We start from the raw sequence: 22,917 nt of genomic DNA, 5'->3' as shown, positions 1-22,917 counted from the left end.
TTTTCAGTCTGTCTCTTCCTACTTTCAACTGGTCATAAGTCAGCGAAGTGAAAGCACAGGCCTTGCCAGCACAAGTGACAGGTTCACAATGACTGGCGATAAATGCTACATCATTTGCAAACCACATTCACTTGCTGCAAGCTCCCATTATTCTGACAATTCTTCCATTTTTTTTACTCCTTTCTCTTTGCATCTAATTACCTGAAAGGTGAGAACTCCTTTGGTGGCTCAATTGATAAGTCCACTGTGGAGTGTGGAACTGAGCCACACAGATCAGAAGGGGCCCAGATTTAGTCCCTGGCCTGTGCTGAGTTGGCTGATTTCAGATGACACTTGGCCTCAGTCCTTGGTTTAGGGAGATGAAAACCCCCAGTCAGGGTTCCTATGGCTGAGCATAATCCAACGGGCCCGTTGGAAGTACCTATGTTTGGACATCAGGATTGGACTTGGCTGTGATGCTCCTGCAGTTGAATATCCTGTTGACATTGTCCAGGTTCATAAATGAATAATGACCCCTTAGTGTGTGCTACCCTGGGAGCCCAGCACCTCTTGGAACAGTACCCAGCAAGGAGTCAATGGCTTCAGGAGATCAGGAGGAGGGTGAGAAAATTTGCAGAGAAAGAGAGCCAGGAAGTGACATTTACCCAATGGCTAAGTGTGTAAATGCAAGATGTGGTACTGATCCACAGAGTTCAAGAAGGTCTAAATTAATATTTGTTTTTGAATTTTGTGCTCATTAAAGTGAGGAAATGTTAATGTTGAGGAGCACAACAGTTTGGGTGCCCAGTATCAGCAACAAGTATTCCCAACTCAGGAATAGCAGCAAGTACGCCCAGACGCAGAGTTAAGCTCCCTCCACTCTTCCCCAGCAATGTGCCTCAGCCCAAACCCTCGAAGAGTGTCCTATTACAACAATGTTACATGTTTCCATTTTTAACACCAGCTATTCTGAGGCCTTTCTGAGTGCAATTGTCTATTAGTGCTGAATTAGGGGCAGTTTTGTGTTGGCCGCCAGGAATTGGATTAAGACTGTCCACATTGTTCGCTCAGGACCATTACATCCAACGACCGGAAGAGTTATTCGTCACATCAGTCTGGGCTGGATTTACCCCAGATCCCAGAGGTGACAGACCAATAACTAACCCACTGCACTACCTACTGCCAATGATTCAATTCCTGGCCTGTGTTGAACTAACTAATTTCAGTTGGGGCCGCAATTAGGGCTCTACAATTGTCCTCGGCAACGCTCAGCTTGGCAGGTGGAAAATCTGCCAACCTTCCAATTCCAGATTGCTGTTCATTGGCTTATGCTGGAAAATGTATATGTAGAGGTAAGCTGAGGGCAGGATTGGTTTGAGCTGCAATAGCCCCCCTAGGTGAATAACCTACTTATAATAACTGTCCTGGCTCATACACATGAAGAAGATTGAGGTACCAGAGAGCAGCTGACACCCATGGAATTGTAAGCCAGCAGTACATTTGGCGTCTTCAGAAGAGGAGGGCAGAAAACTCGAAAACAAAATTCCAATCAGAAAAGCCGCTTTTAGCTCCCGCTCGCTCAAGTGTTTCAGCCACATTGTGCGGTTTGTTTCAGACCTATAGTGTACTGTACATTTCTACTAGAAAATCAATTCTCTGCAACCTTAGGTGAAGCCTTTTATTTTCATCAATTATTGCTGCCTCCCTCTGAAAGCAAACAGCCATCATGTGGAAATGCTTGGCTTTGCAATATTTCCGTTACTGCTTCTTTGAACATGTGAGGGATGAATCAATGGAAGCAGAGTAACAGAGAGGTTATACCCTCAATCCAAGAAGATGAAGGCGCACTAATAAACATCATCATTCATATTGCTGCTTCTTTTTTAATGCCTGTTAGCATAACTCATGTGAAATTGTTAAATGATGGAAAAACAAAAGTCTCTAGCAGTAGAATGTTGTTTCAGTCAGTGATAGTAGTGTTTTACATTCTCCAATTGTCTCTGCTCCTGTCCTGAAAGCAGTGATTCAGGCTAGGGCATGGGGTACAGCTCCACAGATGCCAGCAGCTCTGTGCCACCTCACTTAAATAGGCATTATTCACACGTGAGACCTACTGGTGAGTTTCAGCAGGCTACTTAACTGTGGATGGCATCAGAGTGGAGCCCGAGCCTGTCCTCACTCAGCAACCACACATGCAGAGTTTCCAGTACTGGGTCACTGGATAACAATCAGGACTGGGTACTCTAGTTCCTAGCTGAGACCAGTTGTGGTTCCCCAATTGCTGCCCCGACTGGAATCAGTTAATTTGATGCAGATCAAAATCGAACCCTGGGACCTTCTGATCTGGATGAATTAGCACTACCTCACACAATGCATATGTCCACTAAACTACTGGGGGAGCTAGCCATCAAGGCAGTATTTTGTTGTGCATTGCTAGATGAATCAACGCCAAATTAAAGTATGATGTACAAAAAGTTGTTGTTAAAACAATTAATATTCATTCTTTCTGTTCTCCATTATCTCCCATTCCTTGGGAGTAATTTTAACTTTTGGCGATAGAGCGAAACGAATGATATCGGATCAGCCACCCGTCATACACCTTGGCTGATTTTCCATTCCATTGATTTCAGGGAATGGAAAATCAAGCAAGGTATCTAATGGGCAGCTGATCCATTGTCGCCCATTTTACACTATTGCCAAAAGTTAAAATTACCTCCCCTTAAGTTTTTTTTTGTTCTCGGCCTTCCTTCCAATCCCTAGATGAAAGGTTTTGTGAATGCAGCAATAGCCATACATGCCAAGTTAGAGTTGATACACATCCAATATTATACTGGACAGTCTTGTTTTCGAGAGGTGTGTCAGGAACTTTCTAAAATGAAAATCAGGTAAAAAAAGCCTGACTTGTCAAATAAGAATCCATTGTTTCCATTTACTTCTATGTAGTACTGTTTGGAAGCATTCATTTATAAGGGTTTGATGGTCTTCAATCAACTTTTACCATCAGGAAAGAACAGATCAGATCATGAGCTTAACTTCCAGATAGAATAAAAAAAGATATGGAAATCAACTGCACAGGTAAAAGCAGTTGGCTGCACTCACTGAGAATATGTTAGAGCTTTATCGAACTACCATGGTCTTTTTTGTGTACAAAAACTGGGTGAATGTTTGTATTCATCACTTTGGGGAAGTGTCTGTGGTGAGGAAGAAGGTATTTTCTTGCTTTGGGCACCCATGGTTAGTCTCAAGAATTGCCTGGTTAAATATAACCACTGTTTAAATGTACAGTAAAGTTCCCACTAATCTGCCCAAACAATGTGCCTTAACCTCAACTTTGGAATAGCATCTCCACCAAACAGCAGATTTTCATACTCGCCACACTGAGCGAGACTGCCACATTAGTTCCAAATAGTGGCCAATTAAAGCAGCTTTGTACTATGTACTCAATGTAAACTGACTTCAGAGCTCGCAAATTTGTGACACATTGGATTAGAACACTATTCTGTCCCCACCCAGATTGAAATACAACTCAGGCGGATAGGATGGGCAATATGTTTTTATACTCACAGCTAGAAATGAAATGGTTCTCATAATCCACTTTTCTGTAGATTGAGCTCACAGCACATTCTGGCATTGAATATTAATGGCCTCAGTATAAAAACCTTTCTCAGAGAGACTATGCAGATAGTTTTCCAAATGGTAAAATGACACTGGTGCTTTGTGTTGTATGTAGGTCTTCCTCTAGCCTGGGCTTAAATCAAAGAGGGAGGGTGGGAGGTGCCCATCCCATCTGGTCCCACATTATCCCTGACCTTGGAATGACTGCTACTGGCACAGGCTATAAAAAAGATATTCAAATCTCCAGAGTTATCACTTTCAACACAATGAGCCAGAAAAACAAATTGAATGCATTCTGTGAAGGGTGCTATTTTATACCACATTTATATTTCGGACATGCCTTCATAGGTAGTGACGTATTTGCCTCCGGAGATGGAGAAAAACACATTAGGAGATGGTCTTGTTTCCTGCTTTCAGGTGAATGGGGGCTGCTAGCACCACTTGCTTTCAGAGCTGGAATTTTCTTTTTGGCCACAATCGGTTGTGTTTTTAGTCAGCCCATATCGGCCAGCAATATAATTTTCACATTGTTGACCAACAGGGATCTTCTTCCACCACCTGGGAAGGTCTGTGGCCAGAACAGTACAGCCTCAATCATGACTTTTGAATATAAATAGGGTATTAATAAAATGAGAACATAAGAAATAGGAGCAGGAGTAGGCCATCCGGCCCCTCGAGCCTGCTCCGCCATTCAACAAGATCATGGCTGATCTTCTACCTCAATGCCATTTTCCTGAACTATCCCCATATCCCTTGATGCCTTTAATATCTAGAAATCTATCGATCTCTGTTTTGAATGTACTCAATGACTGAGCCTCCACAGCCCTCTGGGGTAGAGAATCCCAAAGATTCAAAACCATTTGAGTGAAGAAACTTCTCCTCTTCTCAGTCCTAAATGGCCTACCCCTTATTCTGAGACTGTGACCCCTGGTTCGATACTCCCCAGCCAGGGGAAACATCCTCCCTACGTCTACCCTATCGAGCCACGTAAGAATTTTGTATGTTTCAATGAGATTACCTCTCATTCTTCTAAACTCGAGAGAATACAGGCCTAGCCATGGGAACGGTAACATAGTGGTTATGTTACTGGACTAGTAATCCAGAGGCCTGGACTAAAAAAAAAATCCAGAGTCATGAGTTCAAATCCTGCCACGGCAGCTGGTGAATTTAAATTCAATCAATTAAATAAAAATCTGGAATTAAAATACTAGTATCAGTAATGATGGCCACGAAACAATCGGATTGGCGTAAAAACCCATCTGGTTCACGAATGTCCTTTAGGGAAGGAAACCTGCCGTCCTTACCCGGTCTGGCCTATATGTGACTCCAGACCCACAGCAATGTGGTTGATTCTTAATTGCCCTCTGAATTGGCCTAGCAAGCCACTCAGTTGTAAAAGCTCGCTACGAAAAGTCATAATAAGAATAAAACCGGACGGACCACTAGGCACCAGACACGACAACGGCAAACCAAGCCCAGTCGACCCTGTAAAGTCCTCCTCACTAACATCTGGGGACTTGTACCAAAATTGGGAGAGCTGTCCCACAGACTAGTCAAGCAACAGCCTGACATAGCCATACTCACAGAATCATACCTTTCAACCAACGTCCCAGACTCTTCCATCACCATCCCTGGGTATGTCCTGTCCCACCGGCAGGACAGACCCACCAGAGATGGCAGTACAGTGATATACAGTCAGGAGGGAGTGGCCCTGGGAGTCCTCAACATTGACTCTGGACCCCATGAAATCTCATGGCATCAGGTCAAACATGGGCAAGGAAACCTCCTGCTGATTACCACCTATCGTCCTCCCTCAGCTGATGAATCAGTCTTCCTCCATGTTGAGGAAGCACTGAGGGTAGCAAGGGCACAAAATGTACTCTGGGTGGGGGACTTCAATGTCCATCACCAAGAGTGGCTCGGTAGCACCACTACTGACCAAGCTGGCCGAGTCCTGAAGGACATAGCTGCCAGACTGGGCTTGCGGCAGGTGGTGAGCGAACCAACACGAGGGAAAAACTTACTTGACCTCGTTCTCACCAATCGACCTGTCGCAAATGCATCTGTCCATGACAGTATTGGTAGGAGTGACCACCGCACAGTCCTCGTGGAGACGAAGTCCCGTCTTCGCACTGAGGACACCATCCAATGTGTTGTGTGGCACTACCACCGTGCTAAATGGGATAGATTCAGAAAAGATCTAGCAGCTCAAAACTGGGCATCCATGAGGCGCTGTGGGCCATCAGCAGCAGCAGAATTGTATTCCAGCACAATCTGTAACCTCATGGCCCAGCATATTCCTCACTCTACCATTACCAATAAGCCAGGGGATCATAAGAACATAAGAAATAGGAGCAGGATTAGGCCAATCGGCCCCTCAAGCCTGCTCCGCCATTCAATAAGATCATGGCTGATCTGATCCAAACCTCAAATCTAAATTCATGTCCAATTTCCTGCCCGCTCCCCGTAACCCCTAATTCCCTTTACTTCTAGGAAACTGTCTATTTCTGTTTTAAATTTATTTAATGATGCAGCTTCCACAGCTTCCTGGGGCAGCAAATTCCACAGACCTACTACCCTCTGAGTGAAGAAGTTTCTCCTCATCTCAGTTTTGAAAGAGCAGCCCCTTATTCTAAGATTATGCCCCCTAGTTCTAGTTTCACCCATCCTTGGGAACATCCTTACCGCATCCACCCTATCAAGCCCCTTCACAATCTTATATGTTTCAATAAGATCGCCTCTCATTCTTCTGAACTCCAACCCTGGTTCAATGAGGAGTGTAGAAGAGCATGCCAGGAGCAGCACCAGGCGTACCTCAAAATGAGGTGCCAATCTGGTGAAGCTACAACTCAGGACTACATGCAGAAGCATGTAGTCCTAAACAGCAGAAGCAACATGCTATAGACAGAGCTAAGCGATTCCACAACCAACGGATCAGATCAAAGCTCTGCAGTCCTGCCACATCCAATCGTGAATGGTGGTAGACAATTAAACAACTAATGGGAGGAGGAGGCTCTACAAACATCCCCATCTTCAATGATGGTGGAGTCCACTACGTGACTGCAAAAGACAAGTCTGAAGCGTTTGCAACCATCTTCAGCCAGAAGTGCCGAGTGGATGATCCATCTCGGACTCCTCCCGATATCCCCACCATCACAGAAGCCAGTCTTCAGCCAATTCGATTCACTCCACGTGATATCAAGAAACGGTTGAGTGCACCGGATACAGCAAAGGCTATGGGCTCCAACAACATCCCGGCTGTAGTGCTGAAGACATGTGCTCCAGAACTAGCCGCGCCTCTAGCCAAACTGTTCCAGTACAGCTACAACACTGGCATCTACCCGACAATGTGGAAAATTGCCCAGGTATGTCCTGTCCACAAAAAGCAGGACAAATCCAATCCGGCCAATTATCACCCCATCAGTCTACTCTCAATCATCAGCAAAGTGATGGAAGGTGTCGTCGACAGTGCTATCAAGTGGCACTTACTCACCAATAACCTGCTGACCGATGCTCAGTTTGGGTTCCACCAGAACCACTCGGCTCCAGACCTCATTACAGCCTTGGTCCAAACATGGACAAGAGAGCTGAATTCCAGAGGTGAGGTGAGAGTGACTGCCCTTGACATCAAGCCAGCATTTGACTGAGTGTGGCACCAAGGAGCCCTAGTAAAATTGAAGTCAATGGGAATCAGGGGGAAAACTCTCCAGTGGCTGGAGTCATAACTAGCATAAAGGAAGATGGTAGTGGTTGTTGGAGGCCGATCATCTCAGCCCCAGGACATTGCTGCAGGAGTTCCTCAGAGCAGTGTCCCAGGCCCAACCATCTACAGCTGCTTCATCAATGACCTTCCCTCCATCATAAGGTCAGAAATGGGGATGTTCGCTGATGATTGCACAGTGTTCAGTTCCATTCGCAACCCCTCAAATAATGAAGCAGTCCGAGCCCACATGCAGCAGGACCTGGACAACATCCAGGCTTGGGCTCATAAGTGGCAAGCAACATTCGCGCCATATAAGTGCCAGGCAATGACCATCTCCAACAAGAGAGAGTCTAACCACCTCCCCTTGACATTCAACGGCATTACCATCGCCGAATCCCCCACCATCAACATCCTGGGGGTCACCATTGACCAGAAACTTAACTGGACCAGCCATATAAATACTGTGGCTACGAGAGCAGGTCAGAGGCTGGGTATTCTGTGGCGAGTGACTCACCTCCTAACTCCCCAAAGCCTTTCCACCATCTACAAGGCACAAGTCAGGAGTGTGATGGAATACTCTCCACTTGCCTGGATGAGTGCAGCTCCAACAACACTCAAGAAGCTCGACACCATCCAAGATAAAGCAGCCCGCTTGATTGGCACCCCATCCACCACCCTAAACATTCACTCCCTTCACCACCGGCGCACTGTGGCTGCAGTCTGTACCATCCACAGGATGCACTGCAGCAACTCGCCAAGGCTTCTTCGACAGCACCTCCCAAACCCGCGACCTCTACCACCTAGAAGGACAAGAGCAGCAGGCACATGGGAACAACACCACCTGCTCGTTCCCCTCCAAGTCACACATCATCCCAACTTGGAAATATATCGCCGTTCCTTCATCGTCGCTGGGTCAAAATCCTGGAACTCCCTTCCTAACAGCACTGTGGGAGAACTGTCACCACACGGACTGCAGCGGTTCAAAAAGGCGGCTCACCACCACCTTCTCAAGGGCAATTAGAGATGGGCAATAAATGCCGGCCTCGCCAGCGACGCCCACATCCCATGAATGAATTTTAAAAAAGTCTGCTCAATCTCTCCTCATACGACAATCCCACCATCCCAGGAATCAGTCTGGTGAACCTTTGTTGCACTCTCTTTATGGCAAGTATCTCCTTTCGTAGTTAAGGAGACCAAAATTGTATACAATACTCCAGGTGTGGTCTCACCAAGGCCCTACATAATTGCAGTAAGACATCTTTACTCCTGTACTAAAATCCTCTTGTAATAAAGGCCAACATACCATTTGCCTTCCTAATTGCTTGCTGCACCTGCGTGTTAGCTTTCAGTGATTCATGTACAAGGACACCCAGGTCCCTTTGAACATCAACGTTTCCCAGTCTCTCACCATTTAAAAAATACTCTGGATTTCTGTTTTTCCTACCAAAGTTCATAACTTCACATTTTTCCACATTATATTCCATCTGCCATGTTCTTTCCCACTCACTTAGCCTGTCTATATCCCCTTAATAATATTAACAGTAGCATTGTTAGACCTATTTCAGCCAGCTGCAGGCTTAAAAATGGCAATATTTAATGACTCTTCCTAGAACTGGTCAAATCCTAACCTGTTGCTCAGCCTGGTTACCTGTCCTGTCAGATGAAGAAAGGAGACTAAAGGACAGCGAGTAGTATAGTTGAGAAAACATAAATGGAAAAAATTAAATAAAATTAAATGTTGTGTTACAGTTTATCAGGAAGCCAATATTTTAATTGATTTTCATCTTTTAATATTCTGACAGCTCCTATTCATAAGTCAGTCTCCTTGGCAAGAGCTGCAGCTTTCACTGTGTTAAGTCTAAATTTCCGTTATAGTGTGAAGCAGTCAGACATAACAGATGCTTATTCTGTGGGAAAAGGAGCAAATCTGTCTGGAGCACCATAAAACTGAAAATTAATTGCACCTTGCCAGTGGAACATAATTCCAGGATGTCGCCTTCCTCTTTGCTCTGAGCCTGCCCTCCAGTACTATTTCAACAAAAAAAGATTAGACAAACATGGAGCGCAGTTTAAAAAGCAGTATGTGCGTTACTATTAAAAACTCACATGAAATTGTAAAAAAAGAACTTTTAAGCCCAGGAAATGGAAAATGCAATCAAATTTGCAGCTCTTTCATGATGTTGTTCCAAAACACAATAGCCGTCTCCATCATCAGTGCTGTTTTTATTGCATGTAACAGAAGAAATGTGTTTATTTACTCATGCTTCTTGTTTCAGGTAGTTTTAAGTTCTGTGAAGTGCTGCAGATGCATTATCCCACGCTTCTGATGTCTCTCCTTTCAAGTATCAAAAACATTCTTTATCACACAGTTGTCACATACATGTAAACATATCTGATGCAATGGAAACGCTGTCTGATTTTCCTCCAATGCAGCGTGTGGACATTGTACAAGAACAGGATGTGGCTTAGCTGCAATATCCTCCACAGTCGAATGGCCTGCAGTACGTACACCTGTCAATACTTACTGTCCAGACTCACGTGTGAAGAAGTCCATTTGAGCAAGGCACCAAGGAATTGCTAGTACTCACTGACCCATAACCTAGCTTTTACAAAAGGAGGCTTCGAAAAGGAAAATCAATGAGGGGGAGGGGTGTATGAATCAGTGATGAGCACGAAACCAAATTCACAACCAAGCCACATTCACTCATTTTAGGTTTTTTGAAAAGACTATTTGAAAAGAAATGAGGTATATCAGAAGTAGCGATTATATGGCATCGAATTTGGATTTTAAAATCCTGAAGATTTGTAAAAGGGAGGAAAAACTGTTTTGGGGTCCTAAGAGTAGTTAGGAGAATTAAACTAGGAAATGGTGCAGTAAGTGTGTGATGAAAATGAATTCCTTCCAAGTAACTGCTAAATCATGGACAGTAAAGGAATAGGAATAAGACTTAACTTAACAGAGACAGAGGACACTGAAGCAGTTTTACTTGACTATGTGTAGAGGCTGTGCAACTTTGAAAGGGAAAATAATAAAAATAATTGAAATATTAAAACCACTCTTCTGATAGCTCCACTGTTTAAGGCGATAAGCATCCGAGGCATGCAGATCAGGAAGGTCTAAAGTTCAATTCTAAGTCTATGCTAAGTTAGTTGGTCTCAAGCTTAAGTTTTGTGCTGTGAGAGGCCAGTGGACTATGTAGAGTTCAGCCTAGGGGTGCAGCTGGACATGTAGTTTTTCTTTCTATATTATTTGTGTGAAGTAAGTAAGCGGAGTTTGATTCTTGTGACAGTTTGGTGCTAGTGGGAATTCAGGCACATTTTTAACTTCGGCGTGGAAGAGTGGCAGTGCAAGGAACCCTCATGATGTGTGTGGAATACAATATGTGGACCGTCAGATATCAGTGTATTTCCGGGGCAGTGTGTTTGCACTAAGTGTTTCAAAATTGAATCTCTGGAGCAGAGAATCTCCGTGTTTGAACAGCAATTGGCCAAACTCCGCAGTATCATAGAGGTTAAGGGGTTTCTGAATCGTACTCTCCAAAATGCGGTTACCGAAGAGGCTGTGCTCGAGAGGTCAAGACACAGGGATAGTTAGAAAATGAGAAGTGGGTTACCATCTGCAGGGAGACAGGACTCACAGGTGCAGGGAACCCCATAGTTACTGAAACTGTCAATAGATACATTGTATTAAACAAGTGTGAGATGGAAAGTGAGTGATTCAGAGCAGGGTGGTTCTAAGCAACATTGTAGTACAGTGGAGCAAGTGACTACCCAGGAAGTGAAAGACAGGTAGACTACAAGAAAAGGAGAATGCAGTAGTGGGAGATCAATAGTCAGGGGAATAGATGGCCTTTTATCCGGTCATGACTGGAGGTTTCAAATGGTATGTTGTCTTCCTGGTGCCAGGGTGAAGGACACCACAGAATAGGTGAAAACATTTCTGGGAAGGGAGGCAGAGCACCCATAAGTCAAGGTCCAGGTTGGAGCCAATGACATAGATAGAAGTACATTTGATATCTTGCAGAGGGAGTTTAAGGAATTAGGCACTAGGTTGAAAAACAAGACCTCAAGGATGGGAATCTCCAGATCGCTTCCTGTGCCACACACTAGTCAAGTTAAGGAGAGGAAGATTAGAAAGGTCAATGTGAGGCTGCAAGGCTGGTGCAGGAGGGAAGGGTTCATATTTTGGGTGCATTGGAGCGAGTTCTGGAACAAGGGAAGGCTATACCGAAGGAACGACCTTCATTTCAACTAAAGCAGCATCAATGTCCTTATAGAGATGATAGAGGAGTGGGGGAGAATTTAAACTATGGCAGGAGGATAGGGAAAGTCTAGATTTGACATGAAAAGGGAGAGAGAGAAAGAGAAGGATTAATAAAGTTGTTGGAATCGAAGCAAAAGGTTTAGCTGAAATAAATAGTGTGAAAATATTATCAGAAGAGGAAGGGAGTGAAGGAAGCTTTGAGGTAGCAAGAGATAAAAATTCTGTTATGGAAGGGGCAAGGGAACTAGGATTAAGTAGCAAACATATGAAAACACAAAGCACTCAAAACAAAAATGGAGAGTTAGAAGCATTAATAACTATGGAGATATGATGCAACAGCTAATAACCATGACGTGCCTTAGGGTTGAATAGGACTGTGAACGGAATATTCTTGGTTCTAACATTTTCAGGAGAGTTAGGAAGAGAAAAAAGGGGGTTGGGTGGCAGTGTTAGTAAAGGATTCTATGACAAGCCAGAATTTGAGGGTGTCCCAGGGAAATCTGTTAAGACAGAATCCATATGAATAGAATTAAGAAATAGGAAGGGAAATGATACAATTCCCAGTGTGCATTACAGGCCAGCAAACGGTGGAAATGGGATAGAGGGGGAGATCTAAAGGCAGTTCAAAGAGATATGTTAAAACAACAGGGCAATAACATTGGATGATTTTAACCATCCCAAGATCGACTGGAGTAAAGATAATGCATGTGGACAATATGGGAACTCGTTTTAGAATGCATTCAAGACTGCTTTCTAGACACTACAGACTTCCTACAAAAACTCAGTACCCACGGACCAGTTGAACCAGGAACACTTCTCACCACGATGGACGTCTCGGCACTATACACCAGTATCCCCCACGATGACGGCATCGCTGCGACAGCATCAATACTCAACACCAACAACAGCCAATCTCCGGAAGCCATCCTACAACTCATCCGCTTCATCCTGGATCACAATGTCTTCACCTTCGATAACCAGTTCTTTACCCAAACTCACGGAACAGCCATGGGGACCAAATTCGCACCCCAATACGCCAACATTTTCATGCACAAGTTCGAGCAGGACTTCTTCACTGCACAAGACCTCCAACCAACACTATACACCAGATACATCGACGACATTTTCTTTCTATGGACCCACGGCAAGGAATCACTAAAGAGACTACACGATAACATCAACAAGTTCCATCCCACCATCAAGCTCACCATGGACTACTCCTCAGAATCAGTTTCTTTCTTGGACACACGAATCTCCATCAAAGACGGGCACCTCAGCACCTCACTCTACCGCAAGCCCACGGACAACTTCACGATGCTCCACTTTTCCAGCTTCCACCCTAACCACGTCAAAGAGGCCATCCCCTATGGACAGGCCCTGCGAATACACAGGGTCTGCTCAGACGAGGAGGAACGCGATGGACACCTACAGACGCTGAAAGACGCCCTAGTAAGAACGGGATATGACGCTCGACTCATCGATCGACAGTTCCGACGGGCCACAGCAAAAAATCGCATAGACCTCCTCAGGAGACCAACACGGGACGCAACCAACAGAGTACCCTTTGTCGTCCAGTACTTCCCCGGAGCGGAGAAACTACGCCATGTTCTCCGCAGCCTTCAACATGTCATCAATGAGGACAAACACCTCGCTATGGCCATCCCCACACCTCCACTACTCGCCTTTAAACAGCCACCCAACCTCAAACAGACCATCGTTCGCAGCAAATTACCTAGCTTTCAAGAGAACAGCGTCCACGACACCACACAACCCTGCCACGGTAACCTCTGCAAGACATGCCAGATCATCGACACAGATACCACCATCACACGAGAAGACACCACCCACCAGGTGCATGGTTCATACTCCTGTGACTCGGCCAACGTTGTCTACCTCATACGTTGCAGGAAAGGATGCCCCAGAGCATGGTACATTGGCGAGACCATGCAGACGCTGCAACAACGGATGAACGGACACCGCGCAACAATCGCCAAACAGGAGGGTTCCCTCCCAGTCGGGGAACACTTCAGCAGTCATGGACATTCATCCACCGACCTTCGGGTAAGCGTACTCCAAGGCGGCCTTCGAGACACACGACAAAATCGTCGAGCAGAAATTGATAGCCAAGTTCCGCACCCATGAGGACGGCCTCAACCGGGATCTTGGGTTCATGTCACGCTACACGTTACCCCACCAGCGAACAAATGTTATCTGTTTTTAATATAATGGGTCATTTGCTGGCTTTCTCTGCCTTCCGGATGTTTCTGCCTCTCTCTGTTTTTTTTTTCCTGTTTGTTTTTTTGTTGAATGTGTATTCGGGGGTTCTGCAGGTGACACCTCTCTGTCTGAACACGGTGATTGCCTTGGCAACGGGCAGTTGCAGGGGCAGTCTGTAAACACCATGTATTGTTCTGTGATGTATAAATGCGTAGGCTTCAAGGAGCTCCTGAACATTTACCTGACGAAGGAGGAAGCCTCCGAAAGCTTGTGAATTTAAAATAAAATTGCTGGACTATAACTTGGTGTTGTAAAATTGTTTACAATTGTCAACCCCAGTCCATCACCGGCATCTCCACATCATCGCTTTCTAGATCAGTATGTTTCTAGCCCAAACAGGCAAAATGTATTGTTGGATTTAGAGCTGGGAAATAAAGTGGGGAAAGAACCGATGTGAGAGTAGGAGAACAATTGGGAAATAGCAAGCACACCACAGTTAGGTTCAATGTAAGAATAGAGAAGGATAATGAAGAGTCAAAGATAAGAGTTCCTAAATTGAACAAAGGCAAAGTTCAGCGAGATAAGAAGGGATCTGGCCCAAAATAGTTGCGTGGAAAAATAAGCAAACAGGTTGATGGATCAGGAGTCGGAAATCTACAAATAAGAGATGGATACAGTACAAAATAAATATATTCCTTTAAGGCAAAAAGGAGTGCATCAAAGAATAGAACACCATAGATGAATTGAGAGATTAAAACTAATCTGAAACTTCAAAAAAAACATGCCACAAAATGAGGGCTAACAATATTAAAGATAGTCATGAGGAATATAGAAAGTGTAGTGGAGAGGTGAGTAGGATTAGAAGGGTTAAAAGGGAACATGAAAAAAGGCTAACTTTAGGACTAGACAGAGTAGATACAGGGAGGGTGTTCCCGATGGCTGGGGTGTCCAGTACCAGGAGTCACAGTCTCAGGATACGGGGTATGCCATTTAGAACTGAGATGAGGAGAAATTTCTTCTCTCAGAGGGTGGTGAACCTGTGGAATTCTCTACCACAGAAGGCAGTGGAGGCCAAGTCATTAGATGTATTCAAGAAGGAGATAGATATATTTCTTAATGCTAATGGGATCAAGGGATATCGGGAAAAAGCGGGAACAGGGTACTGAGTTAGACGATCAGCCATGATCATTTTAAATAGTGAAGTGGGCCCGAAGGGCCGAATGGCCTACTCTTGGTCCTATTTTCTATGTTTCTAACAGATAATATAAAAGAGAAAAAAAAGGCCTTTTAAATCATATAAAAAGTAAAATAATAGTAGAAAAGAGGACAGGACCACTCAGGGATGAAGGAGAGAGTCTAATTGCGGAGGATGAAGGTACGACGAAGATATTAAACCAATATTTTGCATTGCTTTTCACAAATGATGGTGGAAATGAGAATGTAGAGGTGGAAATTTTACCGCTTCCCGCCTGACGGAAATGGGGAGATAGCACCCCGAAAATAGTGAGATACGACTTACCACCCTGCAACTGTCAATGGTGTGGCCGACACTATATTCACAGGGGTCTACCACTGGGCGGCTGGAACGCCCACCTGAGTCAGGTGGTAGGATCTTTTAATACACAAATCAGGGTCTATGACGTAAATAGTACCCTGATTACCATTTTAGGACTCAACTGAGCAGAGAGTCCTCCGTGCACACCCTGCACAGTTTGAACTGGCGGTTCAGCGAAAGAGAACATAGGGACATAGGAATAGGAGTAGGTCATTCAGGCCCTTAAACCTGTTCCACTATTCAATGAGATCATGGCTGATCGGTATTCTAACTCCATCCACCCACCTTGGCTCCATATCCCTTAATATCCTTGGCTAGCAAAAGTCTATTGATCTCAGATTTAAAATTATTAATTGAGCTAGCATCTACTGCTTTTTGTGGGAGAGAATTCCACATTTCTATCACCCTTTGTGTGAAGAAATATTTCCTAACTTCGCTCCTGAATGGCCTGGCTCTGATTTTAAGGTTATGTCCCCTTGTCCTAGACTCCCCCACCAGCGGAAAAAGTTTCTCTCTATCTACCTTATCAATTCCTTTCAAAATCCTAAAAACCTCAATCATTTCACCCCTTAACCTTATGTATTCCAGGAAATACAAGCCTAGTTTATGTAATCTCTCTTCATAATTTAACTCTTGGAAGCCCAGAAGGTAAATTTTTATTTATTTTTGTTGGGCTAGTAAGAGCAGGAGTCTTCCACTAGGTTCTAAAAAAACAACTTTGGCCGCTGCCTTAACAGATTCGCTCCTATCCCGAGAACAGGCCCCCTTCCCAAGGACCTACATTTTTCTGAGCCTGGAGGCCAGCGGGCTGCCCCGGGGGTCACTCGTTATCCACCTACAGCCTGCCAGACATATGCTAATGAGGGCCCAGTCCTCAAAATGGATCGGGCCTCTCACCAGCGTGCCGGCCGGCCGCCTGAAAACCACATGAAGGAGAAATCTATCCCTAGGTGTACTAGAGGATAATATGGAACATTTCTTAGAGGTAATAGAAGATTTGGTTCTAAAAAAATTAGAACGATTTAAGGTGGATTGGTCATCGAGCCCTGATGGCATGCATCCTAGTCTGATGAAAGAAACCAGACAGCAAACAGCAGAGGCTCGGCTAAAAGTTTTCAACCCTCCTTAAATGTGCAAACTGTGCTCGGATTGGAGAGTAGCTGACGTAGCACCTTTGTTCAATAAGGCATGAAGGATAAACTAGTAACTATAGATCAGTTAGTCTAACATCATTCGTTGACAAATTCCTGCAATCCTTAATCTGAGATAAAATTAGTGAACATTTAAAAATGCATGAGGTTAATCAAGGAGAGCTGGCACGGATTTGTGAAAGGCGAATCATGTTTGATAGAGTTTTTTTTAAAGGAGTGACTGATTGCATAAACAAAGGGAATTCAGGGGATGTAGTGTATATGGACATTCAGGCGACACACAATAAGTTTTGTCCGTCGACCAAATTTTTATGATGAAAAAATTCAGGCGTGTGAAACAAGAAGAAATGTCGCAGAATGGTAGAAAGTTGGTCAATGGACAAACAGTTAGGATTAATGGGGGTTGTTGCTTGGATTGGAGACAGGTTCGAAGTGTTCCCCAGGAGTTAGTGCTCAGTACACTTTTGTTCTCCTTTATATATAATCTGAACCTGGTTATAGAAGCACATAAAATTTGCTGATAACATGAGTAGCGAGTTTGGCAAACAGCATAGCAGAATGAATTGATAACTGTGAGATAATACATTTTGGGATTAAATGCAAGGAATGGAAAGATGCTAAAGGGTGTAGATGAACAGCAAGACCTAGGGGTTCAAGTACATAATTCCCTGAAAATGGGAGTGCGGGGGGAGGAATTGATTCCCATCGCGGCCATTTTTTGGGCAAAAAATTATAGTTGGGGGACTAATTTCCAGGTAAGATCTCATACACTCAATCTCCCCCTGGATGTGCACTGGCTGCCAAGTGTCTGGGATGCCTGCCCCTTTATTTAAGGGGCTTAATGTCTGCTTTAGGACCCTTTTGCCAAATTTGATGTAAACTGGGCGAAGCATTTCCCGAGCATGTTCCACTCAGATTTTCCAGGGCCCAGAGTAGCCTAACCAACGGTTCTTAAAGGCCCCGACAATCAGGCCTTATGATCTCCCTCCCTACCCACCCCACCCCGTGATCCTGACCACCATGCACTTCGAGACCCCTGATCTACCTCCCCGACAGCAAGCCCAGGTTCTCCAAACCCTGCCCGCGGCCCCCGATCCCTGCCCACGGCCCCCCCAACAGCAAGCCCAAGGCCTCCGATCCCTGCCCGAGGCCCCCGATCCCTCCCTCCTGCCCCAGGGTCCCGACACCGAAGTCCCCAATCCCCGATCCTGAGTTCAAGCATTTACCTGTGAGCCGCTGCACTAGCACCTAACTCCTCCTGCAGTGCCATCTTCATGATGATGATGAGGTCTGAGGCCCAATATCTGGGGCTCTTCGGACCTCACCATTTTTGCGTGGGGGTTACTAACGCTGGACCGGGAGGGCACCCAAAAGTGGGCAATTCTGAATTTAACTCCATGCATCTTTTAAGGGAAACAGATAAATATTTGAAGCAGAAGAAGATACAAGTGGCAATGGGGTGGGGGGGAGGGGTAGTGGAATAGAATTAGTTTTGGATTGCTCTGGCAAAGAACCAACACAGACACGATACACTGAATGGCCTTCTTCTGAGCTGTAAATTTCTATTGTTCTTCTATCTTAGCTAAGGTAGCAGTAGAGGTGCAACAATTGTCTCAACAACCCTAGACTGGGAAGGGAAAAATCATGCAGGATTTCTACTGCTGACCATTATCTACTGCTGCCTGACCTGCTGAGTGTTTCCCAGCACTTTGTTTTTATTCCACTATCTGCCGATCCTTGCTGGAAATTTAGATATTTGAACGTCAGGTGAGGGTGGCATCAGGCTAAAAAATAATGCCGTATGCAGTCAAATGGCTTGCGGACCCTCACCAAATAGGCTCACGTATGAAGAATGACTACTTAAGAACATAAGAACATAAGAAATAGGAGCAGGAGTAGGCCAATCGGCCCCTCGAGCCTGCTCCGCCATTCAATAAGATCATGGCTGATCTGATCTTGAATGGAACTGGAGGACGACCAGTGCCCTGAAAATTTCACCCTAGTAAAGAGTCAATGCTATCAGGAGGTGAGGGTGGGGGTGGGGGTGGGGGGGGGGGAGGAGGGGGGTGGTAAAAGAAAGAAAACAATATTTTTCTATCTCTTACCAGAGAAGCCAAAATCTATTTGCTGCAGCAGTCAATGCAAATTAGGTTAGAAGATTTTCTTATATACAAAACAATCAAGCTCCTTATTACAAATGATTACCTCACAATAACTCAACATTTGACATTCAAAATGACTTCTATTTTCCCTCAGGTGTGTGAGGTAATCACACACAACCACATACAACCACATACACCCACACACCAATGAAGCTCTCACCTCGCTGCTTATCTGCTGTTGACGATTTTTGCACTTTTAACATCTAAATACCAATATTTCACAATACAACATTGCACAGAGTTCCTCAATAACTATGACTGAAATCTTAGATTTAATCAGCTAACAAGTCAACATGTTGGAAAACAAAGTGACTTTCTTAGATTTATTAATATTGTTTCATTATTTTAGTTTGCATAAAGCCTCTGGAGGGAGATGTAAATCCTTTTTAAAAGGAGATCAATTACACTACCGCTGTCCCAATTTTGGCAAAAAAAAATGTATTCAACTGCCCCCAATTTCCCTCCCCTCCCTGAAGCAGACTTCCTGACGCAGGAATGAATCCCAACAAGGGCCCAGCAAAAATACAGCAGACAGATGTGTGCATAGGGGCTGGGGAGGCAAATCGTCTCTTAAATGAGACTGAGACTGGGTAGAGAGGGAGTGATAGTACAATAAAGCATCGGCACCCACCCCAGGACACTATGACATCCTTTTAGGATTTAGCTGTCTCTATGAGAGCAGGCATTGTTGCTAATCCAGGCAATCCAAGCACAAAGTCACAGAATAAGACAGAAACACAGACACACAAACACAGCCTCCTTACAGCTGTACTCACCCCTTTTTTGCATAAAACTGAATAGATCATCCAGAAATTCCTTCCTCTTTGGATCATCGTCCAGTTCATACAGCTGAAAGACAAAATAAATGAAAATAAACTTCAGTTCATATCACATCCTAAAGCCAAAGGGAAAGATCCACCATGGTTATACTTGACGCAGATTGGGGTTTATGTTCTCTCTGCCTATGACTTACAGAGTAACATTGATTTGGGAGGAGGGGAGATCCCCAGTGTCACAAATTGTTTTGATCCTGCAGTCTCTTAAACTCCTTTCAGTATCCTTCAGCCAGAGACGTGAGGATACTCTGAGTTGCAGGCTGCGGCCTTGTCAACAGCCATTGCCAGTATCACTCTTCAATCAATGAGATATGGAAGTGTCAGTGCTTCTGTGGTTTGTGATGCAGCAATGTTGTACTTAGGGAAGTTGGGACAGTACGATGTTTATAGAATCATAGTAGAATCATACAGCACAGAAGGAGGCCATTCAGCCCATCGTGCCTGTGCAATGTCTCCTCATTTCCCCTCCAGTTCTTTTGCCAATTATTTTAAATCTATGACCTCTGGTTATCAACCCACTTGCCAGTGTGAACAGTTTCTCCCTATCTACTCTATCAAAACCCCTCATAATTTTGAACACCTCTGTTGTACCTCCCCTTAACCTTCTCTGCTCCAAGGAGAACAACCCCAGCTTTTTTTTTATTCGTTCACGGGATGTGGGCGTCGCTGGCAAGGCCAGCATTTATTGCCCATCCCTAATTGCCCTTGAGAAGGTGGTGGTGAGCCGCCTTCTTGAACCGCTGCAGTCCGTGTGGTGACGGTTCTCCCACAGTGCTGTTAGGAAGGGAGTTCCAGGATTTTGACCCAGCGACAATGAAGGAACGGCGATATATTTCCAAGTCGGGATGATGTGTGACTTGGAGGGGAACGTGCAGGTGGTGTTGTTCCCATGTGCCTGCTGCCCTTGTCCTTCTAGGTGGTAGAGGTCGCGGGTTTGGGAGGTGCTGTCGAAGAAGCCTTGGCGAGTTGCTGCAGTGCATCCTGTGGATGGTGCACACTGCAGCCACAGTGCGCCGGTGGTGAAGGGAGTGAATGTTTAGGGTGGTGGATGGGGTGCCAATCAAGCGGGCTGCTTTATCTTGGATGGTGTCGAGCTTCTTGAGTGTTGTTGGAGCTGCACTCATCCAGGCAAGTGGAGAGTATTCCATCACACTCCTGACTTGTGCCTTGTAGATGGTGGAAAGGCTTTGGGGAGTCAGGAGGTGAGTCACTCGCCGCAGAATACCCAGCCTCTGACCTGCTCTCGTAGCCACAGTATTTATATGGCTGGTCCAGTTAAGTTTCTGGTCAATGGTGACCCCCAGGATGTTGATGGTGGGGGATTCGGCGATGGTAATGCCGTTGAATGTCAAGGGGAGGTGGTTAGACTGTCTCTTGTTGGAGATGGTCATTGCCTGGCACTTATCTGGCGCGAATGTTACTTGCCACTTATCAGCCCAAGCCTGGATGTTGTCCAGGTCTTGCTGCATGCGGGCTCGGACTGCTTCATTATCTGAGGGGTTGCGAATGGAACTGAACACTGTGCAGTCATCAGCGAACATCCCCATTTCTGACCTTATGATGGAGGGAAGGTCATTGATGAAGCAGCTGAAGATGGTTGGGCCCAGGACACTGCCCTGAGGAACTCCTGCAGCAATGCCCTGGGGCTGAGATGCTTGGCCTCCAACAACCACTACCATCTTCCTTTGTACTAGGTATGACTCCAGCCACTGGAGAGTTTTCCCCCTGCTTCTAGCTTCTCTAGTCTCTCCACAAAACTGAATTCCATCATCTCTGGTACCATTCTGGTAAATCTTCTCTGCACCCTGTCCAAGGCCATGACATCCTTCCTAAAGGGTGGTGCCCATAATTGAACACAATACTCCAGCTGAGGACTAACCAGTGATTTATAAAGGTTTTGCATAACTTTGTTGCTTTTGTTTGAGAGGTATATTTGGAAATTTCTTAAGTGTAAACTGGACAGCAAAGTCTTATTATTAAAACAGAAGTCTATTATTCCTATTACTCTGTGTCTCATAATGTGGGAAAACCGGGGTCTAAATTCAACTTTGTTACGCCCATGCCGGAGGCATAAAACTGTGGCAGCAATAACCAATTTAGCAGGGCAAAGGCGGCCACGTGAAATGTGCACAGACCTCATTTCAATACAGCGCCCATTTCAGACCCGGACTTCTAAATCCCAGCACAACTTCAGGAGGGTGGGAGTTCTGTCCACTTTGATCGCCCACCCCAGACCATTTTCTGTGGTCAGGATAATTGATATATTTCGGGCTGGCCCTTGGTGGGATTTTTGCCTCTGTCAGGGAGCCCACCTGGAAGAGGGGAGGAAATGGCTGCAACAGAGCCACAGACACCCTGCCACAGCATTGGGTGGCCAGCAATCCCTGGGATTGACCTCAACTTTTTAAAACTGTTAAAAAAATGCCACCATAGCCTATGCAATCAATCACCCTACAATCAATTATGTAATCTAAGGCAGCCCTTTAAATTTAATACCAACGCCCCACCGCCATAGCAACCTGGATAGCGGGAACATATTCCTGTCTTTTGTGTCTAATTTGAATACGACCGCCCATATTATAGTAGATGCTACATCTCCATGTCTATTCTGGTAGAAAATCCTGGAATGGATGGAGGTGCGTGGTAAGCCAACAGCATAACCGTAGCAGAAAATCCCAGCCCCTGTCACTACGAATTGAGCAATAATTAATCTCATGTAATTGTGATATGTATCTGATGTGGCCCTGTGAAATATAAATTAATTTTTAGATCTTGGGTGTCAGCCTTGGCTCAGTGTTAGCATTCTTGCCTCTGGTTCATGAAGGTCATGGGTTCAAGTCCCGCTCCAGAGACTTCAGCACATAATGGGGGTAACATTAATTTTGGGCAATGATGTAAAAATGGGCGATATCGAAATGGCCGCCCATTACGCACACCGCCCGTTTTTTCCTTCCATTGTGTAACAGGCGGCTGATTCGATATTACCCGTTTTACACCATCGCCCAAAGTTAAATTTATCCCTAATCAGCGCAGTACTGAGGAAGTGCTGCCCTGTCAAGAGGTACAATCTTTCAGATGAGAAGTTAAACCAAAGCCCTGACTGTTCTCACAGGTGGATAGAAAAGATCTTTAGGTGCTATTTGAAGTAGGGCAGTTCTCCCAGTGTCCTTGTCAACAGTTATCCCTCAACCAACGCCAAAAGGAAGAGATTGGGGTGATTTTCACTCTTACTGCCACCCAGTTTGCACACAAAAGCAGAATGGGTGCAGAACCAAAATCAAGCGACAGATAGTCACACGGATTTATTGCTCCGTTGACATCCGTTCCCTTTTTTGGGCAGATCTGCATCCTGGCAACCAGAGCTCCCAACTGAAACAGGTGGGAGCCTCATGCATACATGCAAATAAGGGGTCATGTGACAACACTTAAATGCCG

General features: G+C 45.1%; 1 protein-coding gene across 4 annotated transcripts in view; it reads right to left on the bottom strand.

Moving 5' to 3' along the window:
- Window positions 1–22,917, bottom strand: part of LOC137321761 (AT-rich interactive domain-containing protein 3A-like) — a 475,814-nt gene that overhangs the window by 130,605 nt on the left and 322,292 nt on the right. For all 4 annotated transcript variants that reach the window (XM_067984380.1, XM_067984391.1, XM_067984402.1 and 1 more), the window contains exon 3: window positions 19,423–19,495. In XM_067984380.1, coding sequence (XP_067840481.1) covers window positions 19,423–19,495 — 73 coding nt within the window. The remainder of the gene's footprint in view (window positions 1–19,422; window positions 19,496–22,917) is intronic.

The sequence above is a fragment of the Heptranchias perlo genome, chromosome 1 (genome assembly GCF_035084215.1).
Source record: "Heptranchias perlo isolate sHepPer1 chromosome 1, sHepPer1.hap1, whole genome shotgun sequence".
Taxonomy (NCBI): domain Eukaryota; kingdom Metazoa; phylum Chordata; class Chondrichthyes; order Hexanchiformes; family Hexanchidae; genus Heptranchias; species Heptranchias perlo.
Note: the sequence above shows the minus strand (reverse complement) of the source record. Positions and strands in the feature narration are given on the sequence as shown.